Consider the following 18,038-nt stretch of genomic DNA (forward strand, 5'->3'; position numbering starts at 1 on the left):
GTATCACCTATACTAATTATTCAGTATTTTTCTTTGAATCTACTTTTCTAACATATAAGTTTTATCAGATCACAAATATTACCATCCATGAAGCTGATGGATATACGAATAAAAATAACATATAATAATCCCAACAAACATTATAAGTCATTACTCTTTTGAACATTAGATATATTAACTCATTTAATCCTCTCAACATCTCAATGAGGTGTGTACTATTTTCACTCTGTTCTTAGATGAAACAGAGAGACCGAGAGGTTAAATAACCCACCCAACTTCATGCCACTAATTAAGTGGTGGATCTGGGAGTCAGTTTGGCTCCAGAATCCATATTCATGACCATGTCTTACCTTTTTCTAACATACACTGAAATATATTATCATTAAACTAATTTTTTAAAAAAGTTACTATGTGTTTCCTAAAATTATCTCTTTGGGAAATACTACTGAGTGAGCTTGTCAACTGCTCTGGCTCTACCAAGGTCTTTCACAGTTTCAACCTGAACTTGTGTGAAACCTTGCCTTCTTGTAAGATTTTGAGTGTCTGGAAGTCTTGTGAGATGCCTTCTTGGACGGGAGTTTGGCCATTAGCTACTCCAAATCATGTAGAAACACTTGTGTCAGAAATAAAATGAAGAAATCGAGGAGATCTCAAGAGACAGCAATGTTAGGAAAACGCAGGCCAAAAAATCAAAAAGCTGATAAAACTCCAGACTCCACAGCAAACACCTGCCTAAACCAAAAAATGCTACCCTGAAAACAGGTACCAGTCCTTCCAAGAGTAGGATGGCTGGGCTCTTCAGGCCATCTACCTGCTTCTGTTTCATTAATAGTCTCCATCAGCTCACAGCCACCCTGATCTTCCAGTGGGTACCCGGTCTGTTCAAGACTCATCTCGGGGCGCCTGGGTGGCTCAGTCGGTTGAGCGTCCGACTTCGGCTCAGGTCACGATCTCACGGACCGTGAGTTCGAGCCCCGCGTCGGGCTCTGGGCTGATGGCTCAGAGCCTGGAGCCTGCTTCCGATTCTGTGTCTCCCTCTCTCTCTGCCCCTCCCCCGTTCATGCTCTGTCTCTCTGTGTTTCAAAAATAAATAAACGTTAAAAAAAAAAAAAAAAGACTCATCACGCTGATGTCATCAGGGTAAGGTCATAATAGGGAATTAAAGACTTCATGGGATGTCACAGGAACCGTCTCATTCAATTTACTAACACTGAGCCATTTATTTGCATTATAGCACCTACCACAACCTGTCATTGTCTTATTTTTCTGTTTATTATTTACATTTAATAGTTGAGTATCTCCCACTAGAATGTGGACTCCATAAAGGCAAGGATGTTGCCTATTTGCCAACTATTGTATCCACAGCTTCTAAAAGAGTCATGGTACTCAATAAACCATTGTTGAATAAATGGAAGTTAATGCTTTCATTGGTATTTTAATCCATTCTAAAATGCCTCATCATTACCATTTTATATAATGTATAGCATGGATGCCATACTCGCATATCAGAATCATCTGAAACATGAATTTCAAAAATTATAGCACAGGTTCCTTTGATTTGCTCCAGACCTACAGAGTTGTCAGAATACCAAAGGTCATGGAAGAGGGCTCAAAGAGAAGCTACATTTACTCACATAAAAGATTATTACCTATGCTTTCTTTTAAGAAGGAAGATGACCATAGCTTAGACTGTAGATTTATTTCTGTATCTTTATTTTCAATATTCTTTGAAGATGCTCTATTTTCAGTATTCCTTAAAGAGGCTGTATTTTCAACATTTTTTGAAGAGACTTCCTTCCTAAATGTTAAAATAAATAGTGAAAAAATACTTTCCTAGGTCACGGTTCTGTTTAAAGCCTCATATGGGTTCATATCCATATGCACGCACGTGCTTACACACACACACACACACACACACACACACACAATACAAACACAATATATCAATAATAAACTAAATAGCTAAAATGTAATATCTTCTTTGTGGAAAAGCATTAAAAATAATTTTTACTGATAATTATGATTTTATTTCTATCTGGCATCTGTCATTGTGTAATGATTCTTAAAATCTTTTCAGAATTCTTTAACGTAGAGCATACAAGCACTCAATTATATGAATGTCTTTGGCACATCACTGCAACACATTGGAATAAAACTAGGAACACTAGCCTTGAGTTTTTTCTAGGTTACCAATCAATTCTTACCATTGCTAAATGCTACACTCAGAGAGAGAGTCCAACACTAAGATCAACCCTTGGTCATAATATAAAGTAGCCTGCCTTTCCATTAAGTAGCTGAAATAAAAGTGGGTTAATTTTCCCGTTCAGCCTTTCAGCCTGAAACTTCATGTCAAGAATAATGCATTAAGACAGAGGATTCTTGTGTGGTGCACTCTGTTTACAAAGATAGGTACTCATGCTGGTGGAAAAGGAATCCCAAGTCTGTTTTTTGAGGTCTTGAGATTCTTTTTAATATGTCTCCTTTACCAAGTGAAAAGAAAATTCAACTTCTGCTTTGCATGTCAAGATATAAAAAGATGTAAAGTATTTTCCCCCCAAAGTTATTGACATGTGAATCCAGAACGTGAGTACAGTTAAGTCAGTGATCTTGTACAGTGATTTAGCAAACAGGCTGGACACCTTGATAATTCCTGATATTAATTCCTGATATTCTTAACACTGAGAGGGAATAGAATCTTGGCTTCCTCAGTATATGCTTCTAAAGCAAAACCCCTGTCTGGTAATGAAAAATGCAAAGTTAATTTACATTTGGTCTGCCTCTGCCTTCCTTGATTTTCTAATTGTGAAAGAAAGCATCCAAGAAGAAACTCTACATATAAAAATTTGAGAAATCAGTTAAGTATTTAATTTCTAGCCTGGTGAGATTCCCATTATGCCAAAGGTTGCTACAAGTGATTACTAGAATTTATATGCTCTAGTATCTAATCTAAATAAAAGAGCTTTACTGCCCTTTTATAGAGAGGCATCCCCGCTCTCCACGAATTAGTGTTTCATTGAATCTAAGATACCATGTATTTATTAGAAGACATACTGTTATTTAAAAAGAAAAAGCACTGCCAAGTTTAAGTGTAAGATGTAATCAATTTTAAGAGATGTTAAAATGTGAAGAAAATATGTATGCTTTAGAGTCTATGAAACATGTTACTTGCATATTCACTAAGTTATATCCCTAAGGAAGGGAATTTATCTGGTATAGTTCTGGGCATTTAAGTAATTGGAAATACCTCTAATAACCTTAGTGACACAACATGGAGGAAGCCAACATACTCAACGGCCTGATATTAAATGGGATATTACTATTTGGAAGCAGTGAACATGCCATAAAAATACACATGAGAATTGACAAAAATCATTTTAACAGTAAAATATGAATTCCCTTTCTGTTCACCTTCTGTAGTCTTTCTCATATGTAGTTTCAAAGAATCAAAGGCCCAAAGTCCAATGTCTTTTTCAACTTAATCTTTTGATTTCCATTTGAGAAAGTGACATTATTGGTAATAATGCCTCTAACCACTTAAGAAAAATAGATAACTAGTATACTCTAAAAGATTTGTTTTCTTTAATTCAAATACAGTTACAGTTGAAGAAAAATTCAAATTTTTACTTTATGTAATATCCTTTGGAAATGGAAGGTATTTAATTTAGTTTCTACTTAGGTTAGAGAGTCAGTCAAGTATGACACTGAAATATTTATGCTGGAAGGTAGATAACCTAAATTTTAGTATCTTAAGAGTTTGGGGCATATTTATGAAATGGTCCCAAATTTCTATTGGAATAATTTTTTCAGTAAGTTTAGGTTTTAAACTTTGTTTTAAAATTATTTATAGTTGTCAAACATGGGCCTAAAACCATAATTGATTAAAACTTACTTTTCTGAGATCGTCCTAGCTACATTTAGAGAGACTTGTGTTGGCGAGGTACAAAGTTTGCTTGCCAATCTTGGTCTGCGTCCAAAGAGGCATTTACTTAAAGTATAAAAATAGAAATAAGAAAATAACTTGTCATTCATTTTAGGAAGGATAAAACATGCGATTATGGAAAACCTATAGACACAATTTTTTAACCTCAGAGAATTGAATGCTATGCTATGGACTTACTTCAGCCATTTCCCCTCACATCTTTTTTTTTTTTTTTTTTTTTTTTTGAGAGAGAGAGAGAGAGAGAGCGAGCAGGGGAGGGGCAGAGAAAGAGGGAGAGAGAATTTTAAGCAGGCTCTACACTCAGCATGGAGCCTGACACGGGGCTCAATCCTACCACCCTGGGATCATGGCCTGAACAGAAATCAAGAGTTAGATGCTCAACTGATTGAGCCACCCAGGTGCCACCCCTCCCCCACATCTTTAATCTTGACTCAAAGCCCAACAGATCAAAGGTTCAAGATCTATAAAATTTCGTCTAGCATTAAAGATATATTTTATTTTTATTGCTGAAAATGGCTAATTAAGTTCAATTTGTTGAGTAGACAAAATCTTTCACACACGGGATCCATGGGGAAAAGAGGAAATAATAAATATGGGCTTTGCATGCAGAGAAGTTTGAAACTCCTGGAAAGACATCTATATGGAGAAAATTCATCAACTTTGCAGGTCACACTGTTCCTCAAGCAGAGGTCCACTATGATTTTCCTTTTTCCTACTTGATCATATTTTTCCAGGACTGGTGGCCCTGTCTACCTTAAACTCTGGGTAAGGTACATAGGTAACAAAGCCACACACCTGTGAATCTCACTGGCTACACTAACCATTTTCCTCCTCCTCCCTCACTCCAAACAACAATCAAACCAAACCTAAACTCTTCTCTGCACGTGAAAAAGGGATCATTTTGTCCTTGCAAAAATTAGTTTGACACGCAGATACAATTATTCATGAGATCAAGAGAACAAGTAATCACTCTGCTTTTCTATTTTTGGCCCAGGCCGCATTTGATTTATCCCTGGGGTTTAACTCAGGATGTGAATTGCCCCTTGCTCCAGTTCCAATGCTGCTGACTTATCACAGTCTATGAACATCAGTATTCACAGATACAATAGTAATTTTATTTTCATTAATGACCTACTATTATTATTGAAGTTATATCATATTTCCCTCAAAGACTTAAAATTTTCTTACATTTTAAAATTTAAATATGTTTCAACCATGTAACAGGATATAGATACTTACATGTAGATACTAAATATAGATATTTACATGTAGATTAATACATTTACATGCAGACTGATATATGTAATGGGACATTTATTTTTTCTGGTTGTCTATAACACTTAATCTGAAATAAACATAGATTCTCTGTCTTTGATGTGTTATACATTCTTTCTCTTAAAAATTATTTTTTATTGTTTATTTTCAGAGAGTGAGAGAGAGTGGGAGAGGGTCAGTGAGAGACGGGGAGAAAGAAAATCTCTGCGCTGATAGCAGGCTACTGACGTGGACTTGAACTCACAAACCATGAGATCATGACCTGAGCCAAAATCAAGAGTCAGACACTTAACTGAATGAGCCACCCAGGTACTCCCATTCTTTCTTTTTAAGATAAACACATGTATTTAATATATAATTTGCAACAAAAGCCAAAGTGAACTGTAATTTTCATTTTTAGCTTTGACAATATAAAAATTAAAATATATATTTCATAAGGTAAAAAATTTTCCAGCCAATTATACTCAAAATAAACCAAATAATATCAGTTTGGCACCACTCTACCAATCTGTTAATAATTGATATCTATGAATGTGTTTTACGATCAACATTCAAAGTGTCATTTTTCATGGAATAAAAAATAGGATTTTTTTTCAGGAGGTAGGAGATGATCATAATAGGAAGGGCTTTGAAGAATTATCAGAATCAGTGCCTTGAACAAAGCAAGTACTGAATATTTAGCTACTATACTGAAATTGAACCATGATTCTTTTTAACACCAGTCCCTTCAACTAATTAGGGCGATTAGTTTCCCTTATTTAGTAGTAATGATGCATCTCATAGTAAATAAAGAATCTTTAAAGTAAATATTAATTTAAAGGGATATTCTGAAAGAAATAAGCAAGTACCAAGAAGAAATAGGAATGAGCAATGAAAGTTGTATAAGTAAAATACCGATTACTTGGTATTTAGGCATTTAAAAAGTGGAAGTGAATATTATTTATACCTCTAGACTTTTATCAAAAATCATTTTTCATTTTAAATGTCCTTTTATCTAAAGTAACAACTGCTTTGACTGAAGCAAAAATTAAAGTGCTAATCCATGCATTTCTGGCCTTTCAAATTTAATTGGGTGACAAATGATTGCATTATCTAGTTCTAATTGTTTAAAAGGCATGTGATAGATCAGCTGCACAACCAGAGACATCTTACTCTGACATTGCTTCATTTGGTTCAAGCATCACTTTTGCTGAAAGAGAAGAAAAGAAAAACACAACTCAGTATTTTATCTGTAGTAATGTTCCTAACAGGAATTCCTGATTGGTAAATATACTTAAGCAGTTTTTGAATGACAGGCAATATACTAAAGGATTTAATTGCTAAGACTTCAATCACATTCAATCACTCCAGTAGACTATCTTCTTAATATTTAGGACAAAATGGTGATGAAACATTTTTTTTTTAAAGTAATAAATCATTTACCCTTTGGATCAAACACTAGCACTCTGCCATTCTGTCTATATTTTGGTACCTAAAATAGAAGCAGAAATTAAAACTAGCATTATCATTATTATTTTCATTTGAGGTATTTGAAGTAATTTATGTAGACTTTATATAAACATTTCTATTATCTATGCTAAAATGTAATTTTACACTGAAGTCAATTATTCAAAAACTATATAAACTTATGGTAAAAGAGATCTAAAGTATCCTAAAAAATAGTTTATATATGGTCTTATCTTTACAGCATCTGTCTTGATAATTCCTGCAAAAAAAACCACCCAAAATATTAAAACTTCCTAAGTCTTTAAACACTATACAAATTTAGAATATAAATAAAACAATGCAGAATTCTGTCAGAAGGGTATTAAATATTGTGTGTGTGTGTGTGTGAATTTATTTAGCAGTGTTACTTCCATCCTAACTGAAAAACCTCTTTCTTTTGGATTATGAAATTGGGTTAAAAAAAAGTCTAGAGAAATTAACCCTTCCCCTTCTCCACATTTCATCTTGGAGTTTATGTAAAAAGAGCTATAGGAATAATATTGCACGTTAGAAAACTGATGTATTAAATAAGCCTCTAATTCTGTTACTGTTTTGGTTTTACATAACTTGGACTCTAGATCCAGATCCAAATACAATCAACAGCAGGTTAAGGACTCCCTTTTCCTACTGAGCTGACCCTAGAAATCATAAATTCAGCTTGGCTCATGTTTACAACACCACTTTTCTCCCCTACTTTAACAAAATAAAACAATATATAAACCAAACTATCTGCCACATTCCAAATCATCTGTGTTATGAAAAACGCCTCCATAGAGTGTATTTAAGCCAGAATAAGAAATTTTTCCATGGTATTTGAAGATAAGAGTATTTTAAATAAAATATTATTTCAACAAATACATTTAGAAATTAACCTTTGATTTTATCCAAAAAGATACATTTTAAAATACAATTCTTACCTTTTAAGTTCCCCTATGTATTTATTAGTACTTAGGTTTTCTCTGTTAACGTTTAGCTTTCTTAGGTTACCCTAAATAAATTTTCCTATAACTTAGCCTTTTACATATTTGAATAAATTTAATTTTGACTGTAAAGAGAAAAACCAACTTTTAAGTGTTTTTGTTTTTGCTTTAAGTATGAGAGAGGGCACACTTAAATTTTTCATAAATAACAATTCACTTGCCCTCTCCTTCCCTAACACTTGTTGTCCCTACATCCCAAGCAAGACTTGAAAAAATTGGTAGTAGTAGTATCCACTAAGGATTTCTGGAATACAAAATTCAGGGCCAAAACTGTGGACAACAAAAGAGAACTGCTATTTTATATTGAGTTTTTCTCTTTATAAATCTGTCCGCCTCAAAATGATTTTCACTCTGTGCTGATCTGCACTCTGGAATAAAGCATTAGTACATAAACTTTTGCCTCAGGCTTTGTTTTCTGGGGAATTCTGATCAAGTCACACATTGTATATATATTATCCACCCGATTATCCCTCTGAGAAACTTAAAGACAGCTAAAGTCTATCAGAAAAGCAAGGCATCTTTTTGGGACAAAGAGTTGTAGAAGACCAAACTCTAGCATAAATGCCCTACTTCTCTAGGGCAATAGAGTTCAAAAGCTGAAACAATGCAATAAGGAACCAAGTAAGGCCTTCGCAAAAGAAATCCAAGATGTTCTGTCCAGAGAAGTACTTTCTATTGATTTCGACAATCCTGTGGAAACCCATATATCTGGATAGACATCTTCTTTACATTTACAGCCTTTCTCTCCAGATTGCTACATTCTACTCTTTACCTGAATGAAACATCAGTGCATACAATTCTCCCCTTTTCACCTGGTAAAAGAAAAACTTAGGATGCGCAGATCCCAGCCCTTGATGGAAACCCAGGCTCTGCTAGGTCTGGATTTATCATTATCTAGGAAACGTCCATTTAATTTCCTTTCATAAAATTGAACTCTATGGGGTGGAGGGCAGTACAGAGTAATAGTTGAGAGTTGGGGTTCTTTAGTGAAAGAGACTGGATTCACAGCCCAGTTCTACCACTTCTCATGTAAGTTTTCAGTAGGTTACTTAATTTCTTTAGGCCTTGGTTCCTCCATGTGTAAAACAGGAATCACAGTGGTGCCAACTTCATTGGACCATTGTATAGATTTAATAGGATTATTTGGTAAAGTGTTTAGCATAGCACCTGGCACATAGGAGGGATGCTGTACAAACAACTTGATGTTTTATCTAAAGGAAAAACTGCAAAGATGTCCTATGGGGCTGGTTAAGATTGCTTAGGGAAACAAAGAGAAGGTTTTACTGTGATTGAGACAAGCAGACTAGCACTGAGGACTTTTAATTAATTAATTTTTAAAAAATCACCAAAGCCTCAAAGTAATGATACTTGCTTAGAAAGATCACTGACTCCAGGGAAAAAGAGTCATTGAGAACACAGGTAGAGTTAAAGCAGTGGCTTAAACTGAGCTGAAAGAGGTCCAGCCATTGTAGAAATAATATGTATTTTTCAAATAATAATTGGTATGCAAAAGGTATCTCTGAAAGGAAATGCTTTCAGAAAAGAAACACAATAATGGCTGACTCTGAGGAGGAAAAAGAGATGGTTGCAGGACTGGGGTGGGAGGGAGATTTTTACTTTATGCCCATTTGTATCTCTTGAACTTTGAACAAAATAAACGTATATCTATTTTTTAAAAAGCAATTCAAAAAATTTACAACACCATTTTTACCTCTGTTTATCCACCTCTTACAGGCATGTAAGCTGTATGTCGGCCTTGTGCCACTTCAATTCTCTTCTCCACCCAGTGGCCCCTAGTCAAATTGAGGTCATAATATCCAGAAAGAATGGTATATACATGCACACTTTATATATTAATTTCTATTGTATATGGTTAATGTTAACATCACAACATTCAGTTAATTAGCCTTTGAGTCTTTACCAAGTATACCCTCTGGCTTTTGGAACATGGGCAGACTCTTCTGATGTCTTTCAATAGTCCCAGTGGTAAAGAGAACAACACAGTTATGACAGTTCCCAATTTCCATGTCTATTTCATGTCCCAATATTCAATGTCTATTTATAATAAATATTTGCTGAATACCTACTATGTGTCTTATTAATCTGTGTTAAGCTCTGGGAATACAAGAGAAGCTAAGAGAAGCTCAGAATTTTATAGGGGAAACAAGTACTAAGTTTTCTATATATAGGACAGACCAAGATTCAAAGTACTGAATTAAATGCTTCCCGCTAAGGTAATTTTCCATATTGCCCAAACAGGATCAATCAAATCCCTTCTTTTGAGCTCATAGATGGGAAGTTACCCAAGGAGAGTCAGCAGGCAATGGAGACATAATTGGAAAGACAAAGGAAGAGAGAGTCTAGTCAACAGAACTGTACCCGAACAACTTTCCAGTTCCAGAATCCAGTTCTGAGGAATGTCCTCCAGGTTTGCTATATTCCCCCAGGTATCATGATTTCTACCAGCATCCCTAGAATATGGTATTGTACTACCTGCTATGGGAAGCAAGAGTCAGGCTTCACAATGAATGTGACATTTCATTAGTCAAGTAGGCAGTAAACAGAATGGGAAGAATAGTTAAGCAGTGTCTTAGAAAATGGAAACAGATGAAGTTGGATATATATGTGGGAACAAACTTTAAAAGTCATTAATTACCATGTGCTAAGGATTTTGGGTTTTAATCAGTAGGCAATGGAAAGCAAACAAAAGCGTTGAAGCATCATCATATGACTAGAACTATCTTACCCCGCTGTGGAGGGTAAACTTGAGAGAGAAGGAGGTGGGGGAAACCATTTAAAAGGCTACTGAAATCATTTAGAGAAGGGGCTGGCAAACTACAGCCTTTGGGCCAAATATGACTCATTGCCTACTTTTATAAATGAAATTTTATTGGAACAGACATGCTTGTTTGTACAATGTCAATGGCAGCTTTCAGGATACAATGGCAAAGCTGAATGGTTTCAACAAAGACTGTATGGCCCACAAAGCCTACAATGCATATTATCTGGCCCTTTACAGAAGAAATTTGCCAAATCCTAGTTCAGAGGAAAAAAAGAGGATGTACAAAGCCACTTGGGAACAAAAGAGAGGTAAAACTGAGGGTCACTGGGCATAGAAGTGAGGGAGAAGAAAAGAAGTTGATGATTCTAGTATGGATAACTAAGATGTGGGTACCAGAGGAGAAACATTCTGGGGAGGGGGAGGGGGGATAATGAGTTTATTTGGGGAAAATTCTGAGTTGGAGATGTCTGTAGGTCATCTAAAATCAAGTGGCATTCCATTCTGTTAAAGAGAGTTAGAACTTAAGAGAAAAGATGATGTATGGGATAGCTGTGAAAAAGTGGGAATGGATGGCCTGGCCCATGTAGAATAAGACTAGGCCAAGGATAGAATCCTGGGAAATACCAACATTTAAGAGGCAGGTGGGGGGTGCCTGGGTGGCTCAGTCAGTTAAGTGTCTAACTTCAGCTCAGATCATGATCTCACTGTTTGTGAGTTCATGCCCCGCAGAGGGTTCTGTGCTGACAGCTCAGAGCCTGGAGCCTACTTTGGATTCTGTATCTCCCTCTCTCTCCGCCTCTCCCCCACTCACACTCTCTCTCTCTCTCTCTCTCTCTCTCTCAAAAAAAAACCAAAAAAAAAAACATTAAAAATTTTTTAAAAAAAAGAAAGAAAAAATACTGAATGACTAATATAGAAAGATGGGTAGTCAAAAGATGGCTAATCAAAAGATAAATGTACCCAGTTAAGTAAATATATAAAATGTACATGACAAAGTGATTTATAAAGACATAATTATGTGATTAGGTATGTTCAAAACTATTTATTTTGTAAATGAAAATGTACTTTACGGGTCAGGGTGGGGGTCATCATGGGCTCATTTCTAAAAGAAAGGGCTTAGTTCTTGGCTTTTTAGCTGTATCGGTCTGGACTCTTGGTTGCAAGTTATAGAAACCATGTTCAAGTTAGCTTAGGCAAAAGAAGAAAAGTGTTGGCTCATAGAATCCAAGAGTTGAGTTAAATATCCAAGCTGTGTGGAAGTAGGAATTGTGGATACAGCTATGTTCAAGGAGGGGTATGGGGGTTTGCCCTTGTTCATTTCAGCTTCTCCCTGCAGGTGAGCTCCCTGTCTCTCATGAATACAGATTTTCTACACATGGTACAACACACGAGTTTTATATGATATGATTGTAACATGTATGGAAAAACGGACTCTCTCAATAAAAACTCCAGTCAAAGGCTCAGTTGGTTCAGCTAGTTTTTTGGACTAGCTGAAATGGAACTGAAAAACTCAAGCACCTCATAAACTGGTGCCCAAAGAATATTTGTTGAATAGGAAGGAACAAAGCAAAAGAAAAGAAAGTATTAAACTAGAGCTTTGCGATCCAATATGGTAGCCACTAGACATATGTGGCTGTTGAACACCTGAAATGTGATTGGTTCAATTTAAGATATGTACACCAGGTTATAGACTTAGTGCTAAGAAAAGAAAAAACTTAAAACATCTCATTCCCTTACTCCTCCAGGTAAGTGTTCACTAACCAGCAGCCAATAGGGTGGGCCAAAAAGGTTTTATTTGGATTCTGTAGGTTTCAAAAAACCTTTTATAAAATGAGTTACCAGCATTCAAAATTCACATTTCACAAAATTCTCATTTTAGGTTTCTCTTGTAATACTGGAAGACACACACACACACCACACACACACACACACTTTCCTCCATTCCATTTGCGCAATTATCTTTTCCTTTTGGGCTATTTGTTTTTATATGCCACCTAGAATTCTAATATGCAAAGGATAAATTAAGAAATAGATAGCCACATGCTCAGGCCCTGCTACTGTGATGGAGACAGCTGATTAAGCACCATCCTCTATCCTAGAGGAGACTAGTACGGACACAATGGGATTCAAGGACAATCTTCATTGCATAGCTTCAAATGTATATAAAAATGGTTTTAATGATCATCTATCATTTACATTCATATTTAAAAGTGACTACGTACATATTTTATATCTTTCCTTTACAGCATAATGTAGAGCTCGGAGCCCAGACTCTGGAGTCAGATTGCTTATGCTCAAATCTCAGCAAATTGTGTGAACCTGAGCCAGTTCCTTAACCTCTCTAGGATTCACTTCCCTCAACTGTAAAATGAGGACTAAATACTACCTGTCTCATAGAGTTATATGAGGATTAATATAAATAGCTTATAATAAATAATAGCACCTATCTCCTACTGTAATTATAACTACTACAACTCTTCCTCCTCCTATTACCATTATTACTACCTACCACCTAGCAAGGACAGTGCTGAAGGTAAATTCGAAGGAAGCCAGTTCTAAGCGCTTTCAATTTGAGACTGGATTGAGCAAAGAAGGAGGAGAAAACATTGAACATTTAGCTCAAATGGTGGTGGCGAGGGGAGGGGGTAGGAAGCTCTGGAATTCTGTAGTGCAGTGGAATCCCTACAAAGGTGTTGGAATTCGCCTCTGTAAAAATCTTTCTTTTCTTGAGAGTAAAAAAAAAAAAATTAAGGTGGATTTGGGGATCACTGGATTTGGTTTTAAGAGAATGAAACAAAAGACACTTCCAGTGTCTTTTTCAGATTTATTAAAAAAAAAAAAAAAAAAAAAAAGGGAGGGGGGCGCCTGGGTGGCTCAGTCGGTTAAGCGTCCGACTTCAGCTCAGGTCACGATCTCGCGGTCCGCGAGTTCGAGCCCCGCGTCGGGCTCTGGGCTGATGGCTCAGAGCCTGGAGCTTGCTTCCGATTCTGTGTCTCCCTCTCTCTCTGCCCCTCCCCCGTTCATGCTGTGTCTCTCTCTGTCTCAAAAATAAACGTTAAAAAAAAAAAAAAAAAACAACTTCCAGGAGTCTCTTGGGGATAAGAACAAATTGGTGCAATTCACCTATGCCCTCTGGGAAGTCAAACAACAAATTTATAATTATTCCACGTGCTGATTTAAGTGTCATTGGGGCACAGTGCAGAGTAGTTTTCATAATCAAAGGCCACGCATCTTGATTTTGGAAATCTCAAGTCCATTTCATTACCTCATAGAAGGCTGAAGACTGGACCTTAGAAGTGATTCACTGTCCAAGCCCCTCATTTTACATAAGATGAAAACAAGGTCTAGGGAGGTTCAACAATTTGTCCAAATTCCAGAAGAATTTTTTATGGCCGGGCAAGTTGTGTCTAGTAATGACTCTTAAGTACAGTCAGTGAATGCTGGCTCCTACTGGCCATTAAGCGGTTTCCCAAATAACAAGTAAAAAGAAAAAAACAAGTAAAAGAAAAAAAGGTGTTTTTTGTTTTGTTTTTTTTTTTTTTAAAGGGGGTGAGAAGCGCGAGGATCAAATGGAGTAGCTGGAAGTTCTGCGATGCAACAAGGCCATTTGCATGGTTTTTTTGGAGGGGAGGGGAGGGGAGCAGTTGGTGCACGCGAATGGGCAGGTCAGAGAATGGTGGTGTAGACCGCCTGTTAGAACTGCCCAGTTATCATTCACACCCATGTAGACACAAATACTATATCTCTTCCTGAGTGCCGGACTACAGACAAAGGAGGAAGCCAAGTGCGAGGTGCCCCACCAGCCCCGCGGATCCTACCTTTTCGAGCGCCGCCTCGGCAGCCGTGGAGCCCCAGAGCCCGAACCTGGAGGGGGCAGAGAAGTTGAAGTGTTCAGGCGCGGCGCCTGGGGGAGCGGGAGGCCAGGGCTGGGTCGAGCTGCACGCGAGGGTGGGAAGAGGGCACTCGTGGTGCCTCTTACCTGCCCGTGGTTCTTTCACACCGCCCTTCCTCAGGGCGGATACCGAAGGCCAGCCCAACTCGGGGTTCGCGCGGTGTTCTGAGCTGGGAGCTGTACACACGGCGTCGCCATGGAGACGAGACCGCGCGCTGCCGGAGCCCTGGTTGTGGCTCAGGGAAGCGGAAGGAGAGGGGCGAGGGCGGGACGAGCTGAGGGAGCCACTGAGGGCCAGGAAGGAGGCGGGCCGCACCCGGGGAGCTGTGGAGGGAGCGGGCCGGGGAAGGTGGGACAGGACGGGACCCCGCGAGGCCTGCGAGGCCAGGCTGAGGAAGCTGAGCCAGTCCAGGACCGGGTAGAGGGGCAGAGCGAACATAGGGCGGGGCTGAGGGGCAGCGGAGGCGGGACGTGGGCGGAGCAGGCTCTGGGAATCACAAAGGAGGCGGGGCGAGAAACCCGGGTTATCGAGAGCCCAGCGGTTGCGTCGCGCTGCGAATAGGATGCATGCAATCTCGAACACACGTCCGGAGGTGCACTCGTTACTTTGAGAAGTGAAGAAAGGAGCGAGATTGGAATGTCGTTGTCCATAACTGAACCTGTTCTTGGCGGGGAGAGGGAAAAGTGAGGGTGGGGATAAAAGAAGTCTTGAGTTGGGAGAAAGGGTTATCTCCAGATGTGGATGAACAAATGTCGCCTGCAGGATTTGGTCTCCAACCTGAGGTCGCCCAAGAAAATGAGTTTCCTGGGGGTCTTGATTCCCCAGAAATCAGATTCGAGTGATTAGAACAGAGACCCTCTTCTCACAGCAGCGGAGGCCACGTCCTGGGATGTGAAATTGAGCTTGGCCAATGGGAGGTTTTACGGCTTAAATAACTGCTTTGGTCACAAAAGGGGGTGGGGGAGCATTTCTATTAGAAAATTCTAATTGTGCCTCAAGCTTGGCTTCCAGGAAAGAATTGGTTGCTTTTCTCCATTTGGGATCGGGAAGTCTCTAGGATCGATTTGTTGCTATGCGACAGGTTTTGAAGGATGACCGTTTTTTTGGAATCAAATCTGGATTCGAATTTCACTAAGTAGCCACAATATATGGAGTATAATCCCTATTTAACTTCTGGGGTTAGGTGCCTTCTTGGGAATGTGTACTTTGGTAGATGATACTGTGCTTCAAATAACAAAGTATATACTACTCTGACATGTAGAAGATGCTTTAAAAGCGGTAAATTTTATCATCAATATCATAATAGAACCAGTTGAATGGACCATTTCAGGAACCAAGAATATATAGAGATTTGGTTATCTTTAAGTTATCCTAATCGTCTGTCCACATTCAATATGCTTGGATTCCTAGATGGAGGGGAGGAGGCAAAGGAAAAAAGTCAGAATGTAAGTTGTGTGTGTGTTTGTTTTTTTTTTTTTTTAAAAAAAAACTCAATGAGTCCCAGACAAATGCATACCCAGTTTGATCTGGACATAGAAAACCACTATCTCCACTATTATAGGAACACCGTTACATAGCTGATGTCTTAAATTTGAAGACTTTTCATTCAATCAAGACAAAGGGAAATTCATTTTATTGTTCAATGCCTTTGAAACATTAGTTTTGAAGAATTTGTTTAGTATTGATAAAAAAGTAACATCTGATTGGCTATTTCCATTATCCCACTCCAAAGAAATGTAAGGAAACCTCAAATTTAACTAAACTTCCTCTTCCTACCCTTCTTTCCCTCAACAGAAGAGCTCAAGTCCATTTGTAGAATGCAGTGTTTTCAATATGTATTTTTCCCGAAAGAAGGGGCAAAAATGGTTTAATGACCTTGGTCGTTAAATTTTCTCCACGTGGGGGAGTGGTTAGACAGCTCTGGCTTCCACCTTCGGCCTGAAGGTCTTCAAGTGCAAAATGGGGATAATAACACTACTTGCCCTGGTAGCTCAGAATATGAAATGAGAGAAAAGTCCCTGATACAGTCTGGCACATGACCATTGATCAATAACTCTTAGCTATTATTACTTCTACTGTAATATTATATATATGAATAAAAGTACCTATTTCCAGGATAGCTGTGAAATGATTAAAGATCATTTAGGTAAAGTGCCTGTTTGAACCAATGATAGTTATCTTATTTCTCTCTGATGAAAAAAATATCACATTTCATCTTTGAGTAACTTTAGAAGTAATTCACCTCCCTTTATAACCTTTGTGCAAAAGTTTTTATTGGTGTAATACTCAAAAGTAGAGCACAATTTAGTTCTGGCTCCTGAATTTAGGTCACTGAATAAATTACCCAAAGTATCTATGTAGTGAGGATTTGTTCTAACAAAGTGAAGGGGCAAAGCCAAGTACTCATACAGATACTGAATTACCCCACAACAACTATCTCTTATTAAACTCCATGATTTTTAATGGATAAATTTTTAATACAGATCTGAATGCTAGCAGAACATCATAAAAATGTTTAACATTTGGTGTTTTTTTGATTACAAAAAAGTAATACGTGTTCATGATAGAAAATTTGCAACATACAGAGAAACACAAAGAAAAAATAAAAACCATTTCAGTCAGTAACTTCTTTTTTCCGTCTAGTCTTTTCATGTGCATATATTTATAAAGTTTGTATTAAATGTTGTATACATGGTTAGCATCTCTTTTTGCTTAACATTCTCTCCAATGTCTTAACACTTCCCCAATGTCTTTAAAAAGTCTTCAAAACATTGTTAATGGCCATATGTTATATAATATGTATAAACCACAATTTATTCATAATTTAGTCAATCAGTCTCCAATATGGAAATTTCCAACTTTTCTCCTGTAATTCTTTCTTTCAAGAACATTTATTGAGTGCTTACTGTATATTAGGCACTATCCAACCGTAAAACTAAAGTAGTGGGCAGTAATTATGAAAATAAGGTTTTGATGAACATCTTTGTAAGTAAATCTTTGATAGCATCTTTCATTCTTAGACTAAATTCCTAGGACGATGAAAACAGAACTTCAAAAAGCATTTTCCCAGCTTCAAAGGCAGACTTAAGAAATAAAATTCTGAACTGTAAAATATTAACTTTTTGGAAAATTACCAACAACAGAATTAATATTTATTTTGTGCAAAGTGTGAACTTACCCAGGAGATGCTTTCTCCTTAGTGAGTGTGAAACATCAAGGGTATTTGAAGTGTATTGACTTTGGCTTTTACCTCTAATTCTTTCCAGGATTTGCAGGTTTTCACAATAGGGTGAGATTGTTTGAAGTATATGCAAATTGCCCTACTTCCTCCCTTCACAGTTAACCTGCTAACTATTTTATTTCCAGCTTTCCTCTTGTAAACATAAGGCTTTTCTACATTTCTTTCATTTACTTTCCTGTGTGAAACATTTTGTATCTTCACGGTTTTTAACCTGAAGGCAGATTTCTTTCTTCTAAACCCAAGTTATAGAATGTACTATATTGTATATAAGACACTAGACCCAACACATCCCGTAGTTAATTTTGGTCAAGAAGCATCACGTAAATTAACCAGTGTATTTAGGGCATTTCATAATACAGATTAAAAGCAATAACCACTCCCCAACACACATACACATACACACACACATAAACACACACATACACATCCCTTACTGTTCTCT

General features: G+C 37.4%; 1 protein-coding gene across 1 annotated transcript in view; it reads right to left on the reverse strand.

Annotated features, from left to right (window-relative positions):
• The window catches only part of ERICH2 (glutamate rich 2), a 37,197-nt gene extending 21,852 nt beyond the window's left edge, over positions 1-15,345 (reverse strand). Inside the window, 8 exon segments of the mRNA XM_078451156.2 lie at positions 1,650-1,798; positions 3,890-3,985; positions 6,368-6,404; positions 6,638-6,686; positions 14,281-14,326; positions 14,442-14,813; positions 14,815-15,013; positions 15,133-15,345. Coding sequence (XP_078307282.2) covers positions 1,650-1,798; positions 3,890-3,985; positions 6,368-6,404; positions 6,638-6,686; positions 14,281-14,326; positions 14,442-14,813; positions 14,815-15,005 — 940 coding nt within the window. The 5' untranslated portion in view covers positions 15,006-15,013; positions 15,133-15,345.
• Between the last annotated feature and the right edge of the window lie 2,693 nt (positions 15,346-18,038).

Source organism: Panthera onca, chromosome C1 (assembly GCF_046562875.1).
Source record: "Panthera onca isolate mPanOnc1 chromosome C1, mPanOnc1 haplotype 2, whole genome shotgun sequence".
In the NCBI taxonomy this organism is placed as follows: Eukaryota; Metazoa; Chordata; class Mammalia; order Carnivora; family Felidae; genus Panthera; species Panthera onca.